The sequence below is a fragment of the Chelonoidis abingdonii genome, chromosome 3, assembly GCF_003597395.2.
Source record: "Chelonoidis abingdonii isolate Lonesome George chromosome 3, CheloAbing_2.0, whole genome shotgun sequence".
NCBI lineage: Eukaryota > Metazoa > Chordata > Testudines > Testudinidae > Chelonoidis > Chelonoidis abingdonii.
Window position 1 is genome coordinate 213,512,336 of NC_133771.1, and position 17,186 is coordinate 213,529,521.

Consider the following 17,186-nt stretch of genomic DNA (forward strand, 5'->3'; position numbering starts at 1 on the left):
CTTTTCGTGTCACCAGCTCTTTTGAAAGTGGTCAGACTTCTCCCCGTGAAGTGTCATACTGCTGCCACTAGAACTCCTAGACTTTACCTCCTCTCATCTTCCACCGTGAATAGGATTTTTTTTCTTTTTTTGGCTTCTTTGTTGGAAGTGCGTGACACACCGTGAGGAGGGTTTGTGTATCTTAAATCTGTTAACAGACTTGTATGCGTGATTCAGGTTATAGAAACTGTGTCTGATTATGAAATGCACATCCAGTTGTAAGGGGAAAATCTGTCAGAGCCTTAGAAATTATATTTTATTCTTTTTGGGATAGAATTATGTTGGTAAGAGTTACAGTTGTTCATATTTTGGTTTTCAGTTGTATCTCACCTAAATAATGTTTAGGGCCTAAATCTCATTTACACTAAATCCACTTTACAATATAGAGAAGCCTTGAAGTGAGTGTACTATAATTTGAGAATCAAGCCCTGTAGTTCAGAAATATTTAAGAAAAGGCCTGATTAGACTGGAACTAAATTGGTATACAATTTATACTCATTGAAGCACAGAGAGGAAGTGAGGCATGTAGAAAAAAGCAAACCATTAAAAGAACCTAAAATACATAATCTGTTGTCTATTTAAGTCACAACATTAAGTATTTTATAGAAGTTGAGAGGGAGCAGGAATGACATAGCACAGCAGAGAGAGAATTGTAGCCCTCTGAAAATAATCCAAATGGAAGAGGAAAACAAATAGAAATGTACTCGCTACCCAGTGACCTAAGTAAACAAGACTTCAGGAAAAGGGAAAATAAAACAATTGAGAGAAAATATACATAACAGTGAGATTTTGCCTAAGTTGACACATGATGCAGTGCTGCTATTGGAACAGAATCTCAGTACCCCAAAGGTGTTTTTTCTAAAATTAGTTAAAACGTGCAAAAATGCACTAATCATGTGCAGTTATTTCTACAGATAACTTTCTGCCTGTCCGAAGAAGATTGTGTGTTGTACTGTTGTCAGTTCTGCCAAGTCATGAGAATAAAACCTCAGGTGTAAAAACAAATGGAACAGAACTAAAGTATGAGTCAATTCCTTGTTTCACAGATTTACAGAGGCTAGGACTGATAAAGGAATGGCATGGGCAGGTTTTAAAGAGAGTCCCATGTGGTAAAGGGGCTGAGCTTTGTGGGTCAGGGATGAGGATTTTTTTATTTTGTTTTACAAATAAAGTAAACTTCCTCATGGGAGTGTCCCTGTCCAAGCAATGGTGATTGAATTGGCCAGTTTATTAAAAATAATATCAGGGACACATTTTGCTAGTGCATTCTGTTCCTGTGTCACTGTACATTTTTTTAATTAGACCCTTAAAATGGTATCGCTTTGATACTCTCCAATTGTACTTTCTTCCAAAATATCACAAGAAAAACACATAGTGAATAGTTATTTTATAATATGTAGTATTAATTTCAGAGTCCACGACACTTGATTGTTCTCTGTTGCTTAAATAATATCTGTTTCCATTGATTTCTGTAAGTCAAAAGTTACTGTGTGGACTACCTTTTAATTAAGTGTTTGCTAAGTGTTTCCATTTGGTGTTTATACTTACCACAGGTTTGAATATCGGTAGCAATAGTTTCAAGACCAAGAAGATCAACAAAATCAGTTCTGAAGCTAGTTTTTCATCTAGTGAAGGAAGAAGTCCTTTGTCAAGGTAAAGTCATTAGAGCATTTCATTTCTGAATGGCTTTAGCAGAGTAAGAAGTGCCAGTAGAAAATGAAAAAAACCCTGAATATATATTATTTTGTTTGTGACTTGTACAGGGGTTAAGGTTCGTATTTGTGTTTATTCAGTATAACAACCTAAACTTTAGTACACCTTAGAAAATATTTGCACCAAAGTCAGGTATTGTTTTGCAGCTGTTGTTTTCTCATTTTAAGACTCAATTGACATCTCAGTGAACCACAAATTAGCGTGTACAGCTGCTCTCAGTAGGGCTACTTAGAGACCAGACAAAAGAAGTTGTCAGGAAAAGGGCAGACATAAAACATAAAGTCTCGAAGAAATAAAGTGGCATGTTTCTTCTTGTAGATGTAGCTGAGAAGTAAACTAACTGTAGCTCAATACATATATTTTTAAAAGTATTTGATGCTAAAGTATTTGCTACTTTTTTTTCTTTTACTTTCAAATTGAGTATGTTTAATTAATGACCTTGCCTTTTTCTTAAAGGTGCAATTTATCTTTTTAGATTGGTAAAACTGCAGCAGTTTCTTTTGATTCTTTGAGCAGTGTGATGTTCGATGTTCCTTGAATTTGTCATCAGCATGAAATACTAATCAAACAGTGGCAGTCAAATTAGTCGTCAAGAAACAGTAGAAAATGGAATATAATACAACTATCTCCTGAAATTTTAGCTTGGCTTTAGATTGTTATCTGGATGCTTATTAAAACATCACAGTAAGTGGGTTCTGTTAGTATGTGGTTCCTTGTCAGAAAACTGCCATTTATGACAGCCAATAAAATACTTTAAAACATTTTGATGAATTATTTAATCCTACCTAAATTTCCAGCATGTTTACGTCCTTTTGTACTTCGTAATATTCATAATGATTTTATTGACATTTATTGTCATAGGAAACAGTTCCAAGATAATTTTAGAAGAAATATGAATTTCTTATTTTGTGCTGATTTATATTTCATTTTAAAAAATCACAAGTTTCTCGTATTCCAATGCAATAAAGTTCATTAATGTGAAATGATTAAGACTTGTGTAAAATATTGACAAAGTAAGTTTTTGCTTTTGTTTAAAATAAAACTTTCCATTTTAAAATGATTAAACTTTCCTGTATTGTAACATAATTTCTATTTGGGAGACTGATAACTCTAAGCAAATAAAACCTAATATTATGAAGTGCAAATGAGTTTGTTTATATAATTTTTTTTAAAGCCCCATGTTTATACATTTTTGGTTAGCCTCTGCTCCCATTGACTTCAGTGAGAGAAAGATCAGGCCCTGAATGTGATTATGAAAAAGCAGGTCTTAGGTCTTTTAAGAAAATATGTACAATTTAATGAACTATGCAAAAATATTTTCAAGCATTAATTTTACTTTGTTTAACATGTTACAGTGCTGGTTTATAATGTATGTTGGCAACTTTCACCATTTATTTAAATGCTATTCATGTACAATTCTTTAGTCTTAATTTTACCTTTTCAAATTCATATACACACTAGGCAGATTTTGGAAACCATTTACTTTGCCTAATAATTTCATGCCTTTGGTTTCTTAGAAGTAAACATTTAGAACTAAATCCTGGATCAAGATATTTTTAACGGCTTTTTTTAAAGTAGTATCATAAAGTTATTTTCCTGAAAAACTTAGAAATAATAGTGCCTTTTCAACATAAAGTCTATTAGTAACACTTGCTGCTGGACACTTGACATCTGTCTTACAAAGATATTTGGAAGTGCAAAGTAGCCAAAGTAGTATGAAAGAATGGGAAATAGAGAGCTGAGGTGGTTGCTTATTTGTGGTGGGGATGCAGTGAAATTTCTTAGAGGCTCACATTTAAGGATTCCACTTACTGCAGTCACTTCTTGTGCTTTATTGCTTTTACAAGTGGTCTCGAAACCAGTACTTGAGAATAAACATAACAGTGTAGTGCTGCTGTGGTACTTTTTAAAAATTCTTCTTTGCTCTATCTTGTCACTGAGCTGATGAGTGACCTCAAAAAAGACCCTGCTGGACCTAAATAAAAAAAAATGGCTTCCTCTGATGTCCTAGAGACAATAATTATGATGTGCCAGTTAAGCCCAAACTACAGCTGAGGGATTTTACTTTAAAGCAGAGGCTTGGGCGCAAAAATGCATTTATAGCTCTTTGTCTGGCACCTCATTATGTGTGGGCCTGATTCATTAAGTAATTGGTTTGCAGTTGTTTACATGAGTATTAAGGCTTTCTATTCAGCAGCCTTTGAGAGATACATTGTGCAAATGTTGCATGTTATGAATGCGGAATAAGGGGCAGAGGACCAGTCTTATTGGCTAAACACTGCACTCTGTTGAAAAGCAAGAGAAAGAGATTGGGTGCTGCTTTGCATAGCAATGACTTTCTTAATAAGCTTTACAGATTAATACACACAAGCTATAAAAGATGCAAAGAGATACTCTTAGCACATTTATACATGCTCATTTCACTATTATGGTACTGGAGATGGGAAGAATCGAGTTCTTTCATATTCAGTTTTTCAGTGCAATGTGTTCAGTGCATGAGACTTAATAGAATCCGATATTTATTGTATTATAAATCATGGGGAAGTAGGCAGATCTGCAACAGTTTATTATTAAAGATTCTTTCAATGTAAATCTTTTTCTGCTATTGTATTTCCTACAGCAAAATCATTTTGTGGTTGAGTGGGGATGAAAGGCATAATGTACGAAGGAGTGAGTCTTAATAGAAAGCTGCTCTCTGAGTAAAGACCTCTTGTTCCCTTTTGTTCAGAGGTGCATGCCATAGCTTCCTCTTCTCCCACAAATATCGTCCTGTTTTGCCTTAACTATAAAACTATTTTTCCTGTATTCATTTACTCTACCAAGAATGCTTAAACTGCCTGAGATGTAGCTTTAGTTTGAAGAGTATAATATTTTGCCAAAAGAAAAGAATGTGTTAAGTAATATTATAACTTGGGATAAAAGGTCATGATTGAATCTCTCTAAAGCAGAGGGCAGAACACGATGTGTGTGGCATTTTGTAGTCATGTAGCAACAGAATCAGCCAGTGGAGGTCACTAGCAATGCGGGCAGTTTATTTTTCTTAGGCTTGTTTGCTTTGTCACATTTCAGAATGATCTGAAGATTAAAGATAAATTGTAGACTAAGGTAACCAAATAAGATTTTTAATATGTGAACATATAAACACTCTATAAAGTATTTTAATTGTGATTAAATTGTATTCTGTAATCCATTATATTCTGTACAAACTATTTCTTAAGCAAAAGCTACGTTTTTATTAATTTTTGTTTATTCAAAGTAAATAATCTGCCAATTGCAGTTCATCCTCTTAATTATTTTATAAAGAAGTATTTAATAATGAGGGAGTAACTAACGCAATCTTAAATGCCACAGCATACTGTATTGTAGGTAGCCAGTTTGACCATCAGGGGGCACTCAGACTTTGCTAAATTAAAACAGCTTCCAAATTTCATCCTGCTTTTTCAAGTTAATAATTTATACTGTTTTGAGGCCCTTAATTTCAGTTTTCTTAAGTTCTTTTCAATTTTTTAATTGATTTGTAAGAAAATTCTTTGTTTTGTCTGAAGTTCTAAGTAGATGCTACAGAATTTAGGTATGAAGCTATGAAGTGTATATATTTTCTAGAAAGTTTACATTGACTTAAATAATGATCCAGAACCTTGAAAGTAACAGGATTTGAGTATATTTAGTCTAGATCATTTATCATATTTACACTTCTCTACAGAGATACATAAGAGAATGAATGCCTAACTAAGATATTTGATTACTGATTTATTTTAACTTATTAACTTTATTTACTTGTATAATGCTTTTAATCTTCCGAGCTCTTTGCAAAGAATTAAACATTTTATAAATAATTGATTTCAGGGCTATATTTTTGACGTAGTGTAAGCAGGACACATGCAAAACTTACTGTAATGCATGATTTCTAAATCTTCACTACATATCATTAGTATCTTATGTTGACTAGCCAGGACCTTTCATAAAACTTCTATAAAAAGCAAGTTGATACTAGTTCTATACAGTTACTGAGACTTTTTTCTTTCTCGTTTTTATGTTTTGTGGTTTTGCTGTTAGCAAAGGAAACGGGATGCACTGGGTGAAAATTCATCCCTCTCAGCACAAAGCTAGACTTACATGAGCATTGTGCATGGAACTAAGTGGTAGCAGAAAGGAAGAAATGCCCACACACCCTAAACTCACAGCTCTTCAGCCGCCACTGTTCCAGCCTATGCTGTGCGATAGCCACCACTTCCCTGCTGAGTCTTTTGTGTAGAGGCTTTGAGATATGCCCTAATGCCGATCTGATGGCTCATGGTCGCTACACCCCCTGTTCTCCTATGATGCAAGCCTATTGAGGACTGGCAGCGAGAGTCCCTTTACTACACACGGAAAATGGAGGCTTTCTCTGCACCCACATCACATGCTCCCCTTACACAGGCCCACCATGGGGTTTAAATGGTACAGCAGGCCTTGTATGGGCCCTGGGTGACTGTCACCCTTTGTGCATCAGTTCTTACAGGTGTAGCGTGTGAGGGTAAAATATTCTGCCATCCTCTGCCAGCTTGATAACTAGAAAGAGAGTCTGGTCTTAAACATAGGTTGTGTCGTCATTGATCTTTATATCATAATTCCATTATGATTGCACTTGAAAGCTTTAGTTTTAACGTATTCCTCAGTTTTATTATTAATGAAATTATTATTGGATGTAGTTTACAGAAGCGAGATTCATGTCATAATTCTCTCTAAGTTTCCGTTTATCTTTCTGAAGTACATTTGTCCAGTTTTTCTTCAGAAAATGATTGATTTGAAATAAGCCAACTGTTCTTGTTCATGCTTATTGAAAGTACAGAAAAATATCTTCTTCAGCTGCACCTATCTTGAATGAGTTATTTTTCCGGAGGAAATAATAGGCCAAGTTTTTATTCTAATTCACAGAAAAAAAAAATATGACCACCCAGGAATAGAGATATTTGGTTACAGTATGGAGACTGGAATTAAGTAGTCAGGCTTGCATTTTATCAGTGATAAGCTTTTTTAGACATTTTTGAAAAATGAGTAATTTTGGAGAAGGACCACAACTTCATCCTGAGTCATTGTTGGGAAGAAATTCTATACCTGGTATCTCACACTCAGAGGGTTACTAAGAACTGCCTTATGAAAAAGAAACAATTCTATTTGTCTACTGCATGGTATTGTGTCTCAGCAATGCTTTTGCAAGATAGATTCACACAGGCTTCAAGCTCTTTTACAAGATTAACCAATCTACTTCCAGGCATATTTTTATGGAATATGAATGTTTCTATAACTAAGTTCTTTTCAGTTTTGTTTGTTTTTCTGATGGAAGATCTTTTTGTTTTCACTTAACATCCAGTATAAAGGTTCAACTGTTCTCTGCCAGAGAAGTATCCAGAGATGTATCCAGCACAGAAATAAAAGAAACTTTTCTGTTTTTCACTGAAACTTCTTTGACTTGATTCACTCTATTAGTACGTACCAAAGGGAATCTAGACCACCGCTCTCGAAATTTTCTTTATGGGGACGAATATTCTTCTTTAGACACTTTTCACTTCCTTTTTGTTTCCAGAGCATCTTTCATATAGGCCCTTGTCTTATCAGATTAAATAGGTATCAAAATAGGAGATTTGGTCTAGAGAAAAATAGATGAGGAAATTGGCATTTGGAACTTAAACTGCTTTTTGATAGAGCCTTGACATCTTTGGTTCCATGCTGGGATGCATTTTAGAGAAATTGAAGCATGTACAGAGAGATATGCGAGTCTATAAATTTGCCTCAACTTATCTCCTTTATATAGACTTTTACAATTCTCCCCTAGCAGTTTTGGATGATGATGATTTGCTTCCTGTGTGGATGATGACTGTCATAATTGTATTTGCTGGTTCAGAATATAAACCTTCTGGACTACAGAGAGCTTTTTATCTTTTATCTGCGTTGGCTAACAATTAATTTCAGGACGCTGTTTAGGAAATGAGGCTTGTCATGTTTTCTTTTTGCAACTCTGAATTCGGAACAGTCAGTAGTTTTCCACTGTCCATTCCTCTGGTCTCCCATTTCCATTTGCTAACAATGCCCCAGCCTTTTTTACGTCAGTGTTTTCAGAAAAGACTTTCCAAATATGTCCCAGCATTCTGCCAAGCCTCTTCTGATGCCCTTTTCAGTAGCTGTGTCCCTTGCTGTCCATCCTCTGGTCTACCACATCAAGGCCAAGATCCTGGTTTCCTACTGCAGAGCTAGTGGGTTCTGGTCCTAAAGTCAGTGCAATCAGCCATGGGAGAATCATCCCCATGGGGAGAGATCCTTGGGTGCCTAGAACCACGTGAGTGGCTCTGACACTACTCCTTTCTCTTCTGCCACGATAGAAGGGGGCCAGGGTCCTGCAATTGTGGCTTCCCTATAGCCCTGATCATCCCTGGCTACCATATCCAGGGACGGCTCTAGCTTCGGCAGCGTGCCTGCAGGAGGTCCCCGGTCCCACGGATTTGGCGGCATGCGTGCGGGAGGTCCATTTGTCCCGGGGCTTTGGTGTACCCACCGCCAAATCCCCGGGACTGGCGAACCTCCTGCAGGCAAGCTGCCAAAGGCTGCCTGACTGCCGCCCTTGCAGGGATCGGCAGGGCACCCCCGCGGCTTGCCACCCCAGGCATGCGCTTGGAGCGCTGGTGCCTGGAGCTGCTGCTGACCATACCGTCCCCTTGAGGCTGTGGACAGCCAGCATTACATAGTGCTGGCTTCATGCTGCGTTAAGTTCTGCAAGGGGACCACTGAAACCCAGCTAGCTTAGAATTAGAAGAAAGTAAAGGCCAATTTTCCATCCGTGCTGCCAAGCTGTGCAGTGTGACCATCAGGCATACTCAAGGATCTGGGTCCAGATGATCAGTTCTGTCTTGTATTTATTTGGGCTGGGTCAGGCAAAAAAAAAGCCAGGCACAGAGAGGCATCTTGAACTCTCTACCCTGGTGTAATAAGAATCAACCCTCTCTTGTTGATCATGGAAGATGAAGACGCAGACTGAGCATAAACAGCGGCTATCAACTGATGATTTTGCTTTGCTGAAATACATGAACGATGAAATGGTTCTTGCACAGTCCGTCACAGAAGTCACCTCACACAGCAACAGGTGGCAACTGATTCTGTCCCAGGAAAAAATGGTGCTGCAACCAGAACAGCATCTCCTGAAATCCATTTCTGTAGCCTGAATCTGTAAGGTGTCAGGTGCCTCCTGAGCTCTACTGAGGACTGTCAACTTCTAAACTAAATGGGAGTTGAGGGTACTCGGCACCTTGCAGGACTGACCCTTAGCCCCAGATTTAGCAAGCTGCCCCTTTTCAGCAACACGTGCAGACCCCTTCTTGAGCATGTGCTTAAAGTTAGGCACATCCTTTTAAGTTCATTGCTAAATGAATAGGGATGGCCATCAGCATAAGTGCTTTGTTGAACTGATGCTGAGGTTGTAACACTGAATGTCTAATGAACCTCACCTTGAGGGCAAAATTTTATATTGGTTGCTTTGTGTGTGTAAGAGTTTTTTAAATTCATGACTAAAGGTCTCAGATGGATTTCGTTTGAATGGTATAAAATGTAAGATTAATGCTGTAAGATTAATAAATTAAAATAATTTGCTTTAACAAGATGTGTCGACTGTTTGGTAACTAAACCGTTCTTTTGCATTTGTGATATACAACATATATGAAGGTAAACTCTTCAGTTTAATATTTTGGTTGAACTTTCAACTGAGACATTTTTAGTAAGGACAGCTACCATATTATAGACCTTCTAGGATTTTTGCCCAAGTTCAACAGAAATATAAAATAATCTATTACACGACACAACGTATTTCTTTTACTTAAACGGGTAAAACATGTTATCATTGTAGTGTAATGAAACTGCCTTTGCTCTTCAGTTCAGTTGATCTTTTCAGTTGTTCATTAGTAGTTCGTAGTAAATGTAGCCCTGGTTCTTGAGCCCTTGCTCACCAGTGGGATTACCTGCTTGAGTGAAAATTTGCAGTGTCAGCCTCTGTAATTAGACAGCAAAACGTGTAGGATAGCACATTTTCTTTAAAGGAGCATTCAGAGATTATTTGTACAAATGTTTTGACATTTAGGATCTTTCACTGACTCTCCTGTGAGAGCTATTAGAATATTTCTTTTAAACACTTGGCTTTAAATCATTATCTTTAGGATCTCTCTTTTTTTCTTTAATGGAATACTACAGGTGTATAAAATCTCAACATAATTGATTTAAGAATAAGTCCTGCATTAACTGCCGTGAGGGTTTCAAATTGTCATTTGTTTATGTTTCAACAGTTTGAACAGCCATGTCACAAATATCTCCTATTCAGTCTTCCTTATGAAAATCAACTGAAGCTTTATTTTTTAGTGCTTATCACAGGATTGTTAATATAAGTTAATTCTCCTACATCATTGCCCCCAGGTGATTATTTCACAGCACCAACACAATACACATGCTGCACACAAAAGATCAAAATGATTCCAGCTTGTTTGAGAGATTGAAAAGGGTTTGTGATGCTCTAGACACAAGATCAGTCATTTAACAGAACAGAATTGCAACTGCATATGCATCAAGGTAGATCAAAGGCGGCCGAAAGGCTGCACATTTACATAGGGACGTGGGTGATGCTATGGGAACCCAGTAGCTAAGTTCTAAGAACAGTTTTGGCAGCAAGGGAAATCAGGAAATTTGGTGGGGATTGTTTTTGTTTGATTGTGTCTTTTTTCTTTCCCGTCCTGTATTTTAAAAGGTGCAAAGGTTTCATTCGGAGCAAGGACATTCAGGGCCAGATCCTCAGCTGGGTAAAATCAGCATTGATTTCAATGGAGCTATTCTGCTTTACTCCAGTTGAGGATCTAGCCCTGAATATCATTGCTGTGCATGAAACTTTACCATCCTGTGTTCTAAAATGCCTTGACCCCTTTCTTTTTGTTTTTTATCCAAAAAATAGAGATGCAGTTATAGAACTTAGTAAATTTACTATCTTAACTTGGGTAGAAGCATTAACTTGACTCCTAAACTTTTAATACTGTTTTACCATCTTCTGAATATGTAAATACCACTTTGTTTTGCAGGAACACAAGCAAAAGGAGAATAACCACTATAAAATCCAAAGGTGAGAAACAAATATTATGCTATTTAGAAATGTCTTTCTCAATGTAATTTATATTGTATGTGCAAGCCAAAGTAATGAGTCTGCACCATGGATAAGAGGGGACATGATAAAACTACATAAAATGATAAGTAATATTGAGAAGGTGGCTCAGGAGCTTCTGTCCACCCTGTCTCATATTAGAGGAACCAGAAATGATTCAATGAAAGTGCAAATTCAAAACCAGTAAAAAGAAATAATTTTAAACATAATGCATAATTAAGCTGCGGAACTCTCCGCCACCAGATGTGGCTGAGGCCAAAACCTTGACAAGATTCAGAAAGGACTGGACATTTATATGGATAACAAGAATGTCCTGAGTTATAAAAGTTAGTGCTAACAAATTTTAAAGGAGTATTAAACCTCATGCATCAGGGTGTATGTCAATCACTAACGATTAGGAATTAGGAGGAGATGTAATGTAAAGGGCAGATCACCCCACATCTGTGTAATGAGAGGCTTCTTGCATCTTTCTATAAAGCATCTAGTGCTGGTCATTGTCAGACACAATGTACTGAGCTAGATAGATCACAGATCTGATCTGTATGGCAATTCCTCTGTCCCTCATCAGTTGCAGTACTCTTGCTGCATAACAGGGAGCTATCACATTCAGCCTAAGAGTACAGCTGTGTGGTATGCACCACTTAGGGGCCCCCTCCACTCACCTTGAGCATCAGATTGAAGCGAGTGGCTCTTACCTTTCATAGTGCTGGACAACTTCTTGCTCCTGCTTAATGTCCCTTCTCTCATCTCTGCCGACATTCCACTTGCTCCCCTCCAGCCTCTTGCCTTGTGGCTCCCCTTACATTCTTCTCCCACTCTCCTATTTGCACCTTCTTCCCTCCAGGTGTGTGCCATTCAACTTCCCTCTTCCTTCCAGGCCCTCCCCTGAAACAAAAAATCTACATAAGCTCCCAAGAGACACAGCAAATGAAGCTAGTCAACTGATTTGTTCTTTATAGGGAAACTTAGCCTCCTTCCCTTGCATCTACTGATGTTTCCCCAATACACCCACCTCTGTCTGTCTGTCTTTTTTTGTTGTGCTTTTGATCTAATTCATATCATAAGCCTCTTGCAAATGGAGCCTTGGCAATTGACAAAAAGGATCTGAAGACATTAACTCATAAGGAACTACAGAAATAAAAAGGACCTTTATGGCTTTTGGTCCATAGAAGTTTTGTAGGACCCTGGGACTGTGCAGCCTCAGAGACGAAATGCAGTTCTAAGGGGAATGTTCCTTGTTTTGTGGATATAAAACACGCCTTTAGTCATCCTGGGCTGTCTTTTACCCCAAACACACCTGGACTGCTCCCACCTTCTGGCAGCAGGGTTGTTTTGGATGCAGTCTAAGACTCCACTGAATATACCCAAGTCCCTGCCCTGGAACCAGGTTCAGGATCGGCAAGATCCCAGACTTTGTACTGCTTAGCCTATCTCGAGGATCACGCTTCAGCAACAAAATAAAACAGTCACTTTCCATGTGCCAGCTCACAAGTGAACACGGAAATCTGATGTAGAATTGCCAGGGATGTGTTTAGCTGTTTCCATAGCTGGATGCACAAATATATGTGCACAATGGTGCATTTTTGCATGTGCAAGTGAGCTTCCTTTTTATAGACCGATTGCACAATGAATGCCTTATTCTCCTCTAACGTCGGTTTTACACCAACATAATGCCGTTGCCTTCGGTTGAGTTACCCACATTTGACGTGCTGTAAATGAAAGGCGTTTCGGGACCTGAGTGTTTTGTGTCTGGAGTCCACCTTTATTGGCTCTCTAGTCCCTTACCACAGAGGCTGTATTTTGGAGTGGGCTGTCTGTGCTGTAACGGGGTATGCTGTTGACGAATCTTGTTCTGAAGTGCACTGAAGGCTCCCATCACCGGGCTAGGCTGGTCACTCCCCTGCAGTGGAGCGGAAAGGCCGCGAGTGCCAGATTGTGGAGTTTAGGTGAGGGAAGCTGGCTGATTTGTCCCCTTTGTAGCATCCCCAGTTGAAGAGATGAAGCTTCAGACCCCTCCCCTGCTGGAAAGGACTAGCCTGCAGGAATTGTGGGCAGTAGATGGTTTGTATTTTTAGTTATTGCCCAAAGCACTATGAGCTCTTAGGGCTTTTTAATAGAATGAATGAGTTAAAAGAAAAGTATGCGGAGGCCACTTTCCTTTGCACTGCTGCCATATCCCTGCTCCCATTGCCCCAGCAGGGTAGTATGGCTGCTGTGTGGGCTCCTGATAGCAAGCAGCTGCCACCAGAAGCCCATCCGTAGTGGAGGATTGCATGAGGCAGAGGGTCCAGCTGGCTGTGCTAGCTTCTGCCAATCTCCCCCACAAGTCTGGAGGGGGAAGAACCTGGTGGGGCCTGGCTGAACCCCCATGGGGGTTCCATTCAACTGGGAAGAGGAGGAGCAATGTGCCCTGGAGGTAGCATATTCATTTCCACCCCCCACCCCCCGCTGGGTTCTGCTGCTGTAGGCCGTCCCCTATGCTTGCAGCAGCAGAGAGGAGCTTTTAACCCTATATTAAGACATTGTCAAAGTCGGTCGGGTCAGAATTTGCCCCATCATCTCCTCCTGGCTTTTTGTAAAGTCCATGTCACTTTCCTGTGTATCATTTTAAAAACCAAATGCTTCAATGCTCTTTTCCTATTAAAAATATTTGCAGCAGCCAGCCCTGCATTCATGAGCAATTCTCCTATACCATGCAGATGTTAGGGGGAAAAGGTTATTACAAGGCACTCGTTATTGTTATTGATAATGAGTTAAAATTATTAAGCGAATTGTTGACAAGTCACCAGCTTGAACCAAATCTTTGTCATTGTTTCGCCTTCAAGTGCACTGTATTTCCCCCCACACACACACATTTTTAAACTTGCAGTAATGCTCCTGCTTTTCTCCTTAGCTCTGAAATGAGTGAATTTCATGCCAGGGGACAGCTTTTGACCACTTCAGAATTAAAATGTTCCTCTTGCTATTATTTTACATAAATTTATCGCTACACTTGCTAATTCCCAAAATCATCTGTGTTTAAAATGTTTCTCCAGTACATTCCTATTTGATCCCGCGGAAAAGTTGTGCTACTTTATTTGTGACATCACTGCCGTTTCCATGCCAGCTCTGTGATGTCACTGTGATTGTGACCTCACTTCAGGGTCAAGTAGGTAGAGAAAGTGGAGTGTAACAGACAAAGCTCCTATTCAGTCAGACAACAGATGTCAAGTAAATTGCTTTGAGTGGAAATGTTTTATCAAACTACCTTGAGAAACAATGAAATGGGACTTTCTAAATCAGCGTGCAGTATTTGTGCACAGCAATCCAATTAACAAATAACAAGCCTTGTAAGCTACACAGTGTGTTGGAAATTCATACCTAAGAGTATAGTAATACCAATTATACCTATACAATGAGCCTAATACAGTGATGGGGTCTAAATTAGCTGTTACCATCCAAGAAGGAGATCTTGGAGTCACCGTGGATAGTTCTCTGAAAACTTCCGCTCAGTGCCCAGCAGTGGTCAAAAAGTCTAATGGTATGTTAGGAAAGCGATAGAAAATATGACAGAAAATATCATAACAACACTATATAAATCCATGGTACACCCACATCTTGTACACTGCCTGCAGTTCTGGTTGCCCCATCTCAAAAAGGGTACAGTGGAACTGGAAAAGGTTCTGAGAAGGATAACAAAGATGATCAAGATTCTGAAACGGCTTCCATACGAGGAGAGACTAAAATGATTAGGGCTGGTTGACTTAGAAAAGAGACAGCTAAGGGGGGGATATGATAGAGATCAAGATAAAATCATGAATGGTGTGGCGAAAGTGAATAGGAAAGTGTTATTTACCCTTTCACACAATACAAAAACCAGGGATCAGCCAATGAAGTTAATAGGCAGTGGGTTTAATACAAACAAGAGGAAAGGTTTGATCACACAACACGCAACTGACTGTAGAACTTATTGCCATGGGATGTTGTGATTCCAAAAGTGTAACTGAGTTCAAACAAGAATTAGATAAATTCGTGGCTAGGTCCAGCAATGGCTATTAGCCAAGATGGCCAGGGATAATCCCCTGCTCGGGGTGAGCCTAGACCTCAGACTACTAGAATGTGGGAGTGGATCACTGCAAAATTGCCCTGTTCTGTGCACTCTCCCTCATGCACTAGTACAGGCCAATGTCACAGACCGATACTGGGCAAGATGGACTATAGTCTGACCCAGGATGAAAGCTCTACGTTCTTAGGAGTTACACAGTGTCTCTGAAAAGCTGTTGTCTGTCCTAATTCTAATTGGATACATGAAAGCTCTCTACAGAGTGTGTGTGTGTGTGTGTGTATAATTGCTTTGATTTTTTTTCCCCTAGCTTTCTGGGGTGAGTCTGATGACAGCAACTCAGAAATTGAAGCTGCTTTGCGTCCACAAACCCATGATACACATGCCGATGAATTTGATGATTTCTATGACTAATGTATTTAACACGTGCTTAGGCGGGAAAATGTAAGCTGTATTCTCTTGCAGAAACTGCAGTTTTATTCTGTCTGTTTGGGTCCATATTTCTGCAATGTATCTAATATTTTGTTTGGCCATATAAATGTTGAACAAATAATGTTCAGTGTCTCTTTGCTTGCATACATGTGTTTTTATTAAACATATATTTTAAGAAATATTTTGAATTCAGACAGATTTCTTTAAAGTTGTCCATAAAAATCAGCTGATGAGAATGTGTGTGGTGGTGGTTGGCTATTCCCCACGGATAGAAGGAAAGTGATGGTATCTCCTTAACTGTCCATGTGCTATTAGTGTCAGACTCACTTCTAGTCCCTGCTGGTTATTATTATTCCAGATGATTTGGACCTTTTTTGCGGTAACATTTTTGGTGGGGGTTGGGGGTTGGGTCAGTCCATATTATGTCACATCTCTTCCTCTGACTATGGGTCAAAGCCAGTTCACTGTCAGGACCTCTCCCAGCCCACATCCATGACCCCCCTGCTGGCCCTTGGTGCTCGGCACTGTGCAAATACATATACTAAGAGATGAGCCCCTTGTTAAAAACAATACTCACAAGAGTTTGACACACATTAGGAGGGTGGGAGGGCAGTGGGCCTGGTAATATAAAAACGAACGTGAGGTTACTTGCGCTAATTACACACTGGAGTGGATTCTGTACTGGCCATGGATTTTTAAAACCTGTTTATAAGCTAATTCTTTTAAAAGGCAAGTCGAGATTGCTGGAGAGGTTAGCTGGAGGGGAGCAGAAAGGAGGAAGCGGAGAATAAATAGGTAGGAAAGAGAGAGGGGGGAGTGGAAGGGTAGGGTGGTGGGTTGAGACAGGTACAGGAAAGGGGTGGGGGAGGGGGAGATAAAGTTTGGTTTGAAGATGGGGAGCAGCATGGTGAGGTAAGAGGGAACATATGATCTCGGTAAGAAACATGTTCAATACAGCAGTAAGATCACCCAACGGTGGAGAATGGGACCCTGTGGTTAGTGGAGGGGAACTAGGACGGAGCTGGCAGTTGGGGGCTGTCATCGCCTACCTCTCCTTTTGTGAAAAGAGTTTGTAGTGAGGAGGCTGGCGGCAGAGCTCCCTGAAACCCCACATGTCCTGGAGATGTGAGGCAGCATGCTGAGCGGAAAGGCTACGTAGCCCTGGGAGCAGATCCTGATACCTGCTCCTGCCCAGATTCAGCTGCAATACTGCCTTTCTTCCAAAAGCTGATCTCTGCCTGAGAGAGAGTTGGAAGATGGTGCGATTTCCGTCAAAGATGGAGAGCTGGGTGTGGTCTGCCCATCACTGCTGTCTCACACCTTGGCCTCTCATCATTTCCCCAGTTGCTTTGTGTATATGTTAAAAAAGGATGCAGGGGGAGGATTTGATCCTTGTGAGATTCCACGTGTGAGTGCTCTGGAGCTGAAGAATTTGGAGCCGTTTCAGAGCTTTCCTTTCAACCTCTGCTGTGTCCCTGAGGTGAGACAATACAGTGCCATGGTAAGTGGTATTGTATGCCACAGACAGATCCAGGAAGATCAGTATGGGTGTTCTCCCTTTGGCTACGAACAGAGAGAGATCACCCATTTCAGGTACTTCCATGGCCCCTATTCCCACACAATCCAAGTGCCTCTTACTCTCTATTTATCCGTTATCCCATTTTCCAGATGGGTACTTGTCATAAGTAGATAGGTAAGGTAAGGGTTAAGTTTCTTTTACCTGGAAAGGGTAACCAAACACCTGACCAGAGGACCAATCAGAGAACTGGATTGTTTAAAGTCAGGGGCGGGAAT

General features: G+C 39.7%; 1 protein-coding gene across 1 annotated transcript in view; it reads left to right on the forward strand.

Moving 5' to 3' along the window:
* Positions 1-15,573, forward strand: part of KIZ (kizuna centrosomal protein) — a 77,886-nt gene extending 62,313 nt beyond the window's left edge. Inside the window, exons 11-13 of the mRNA XM_032790842.2 lie at positions 1,593-1,692; positions 10,839-10,879; positions 15,271-15,573. Of these exons, the coding sequence (XP_032646733.2) occupies positions 1,593-1,692; positions 10,839-10,879; positions 15,271-15,374 (245 nt within the window). The 3' untranslated portion in view covers positions 15,375-15,573. The remainder of the gene's footprint in view (positions 1-1,592; positions 1,693-10,838; positions 10,880-15,270) is intronic.
* Positions 15,574-17,186: the final 1,613 nt, after the last annotated feature.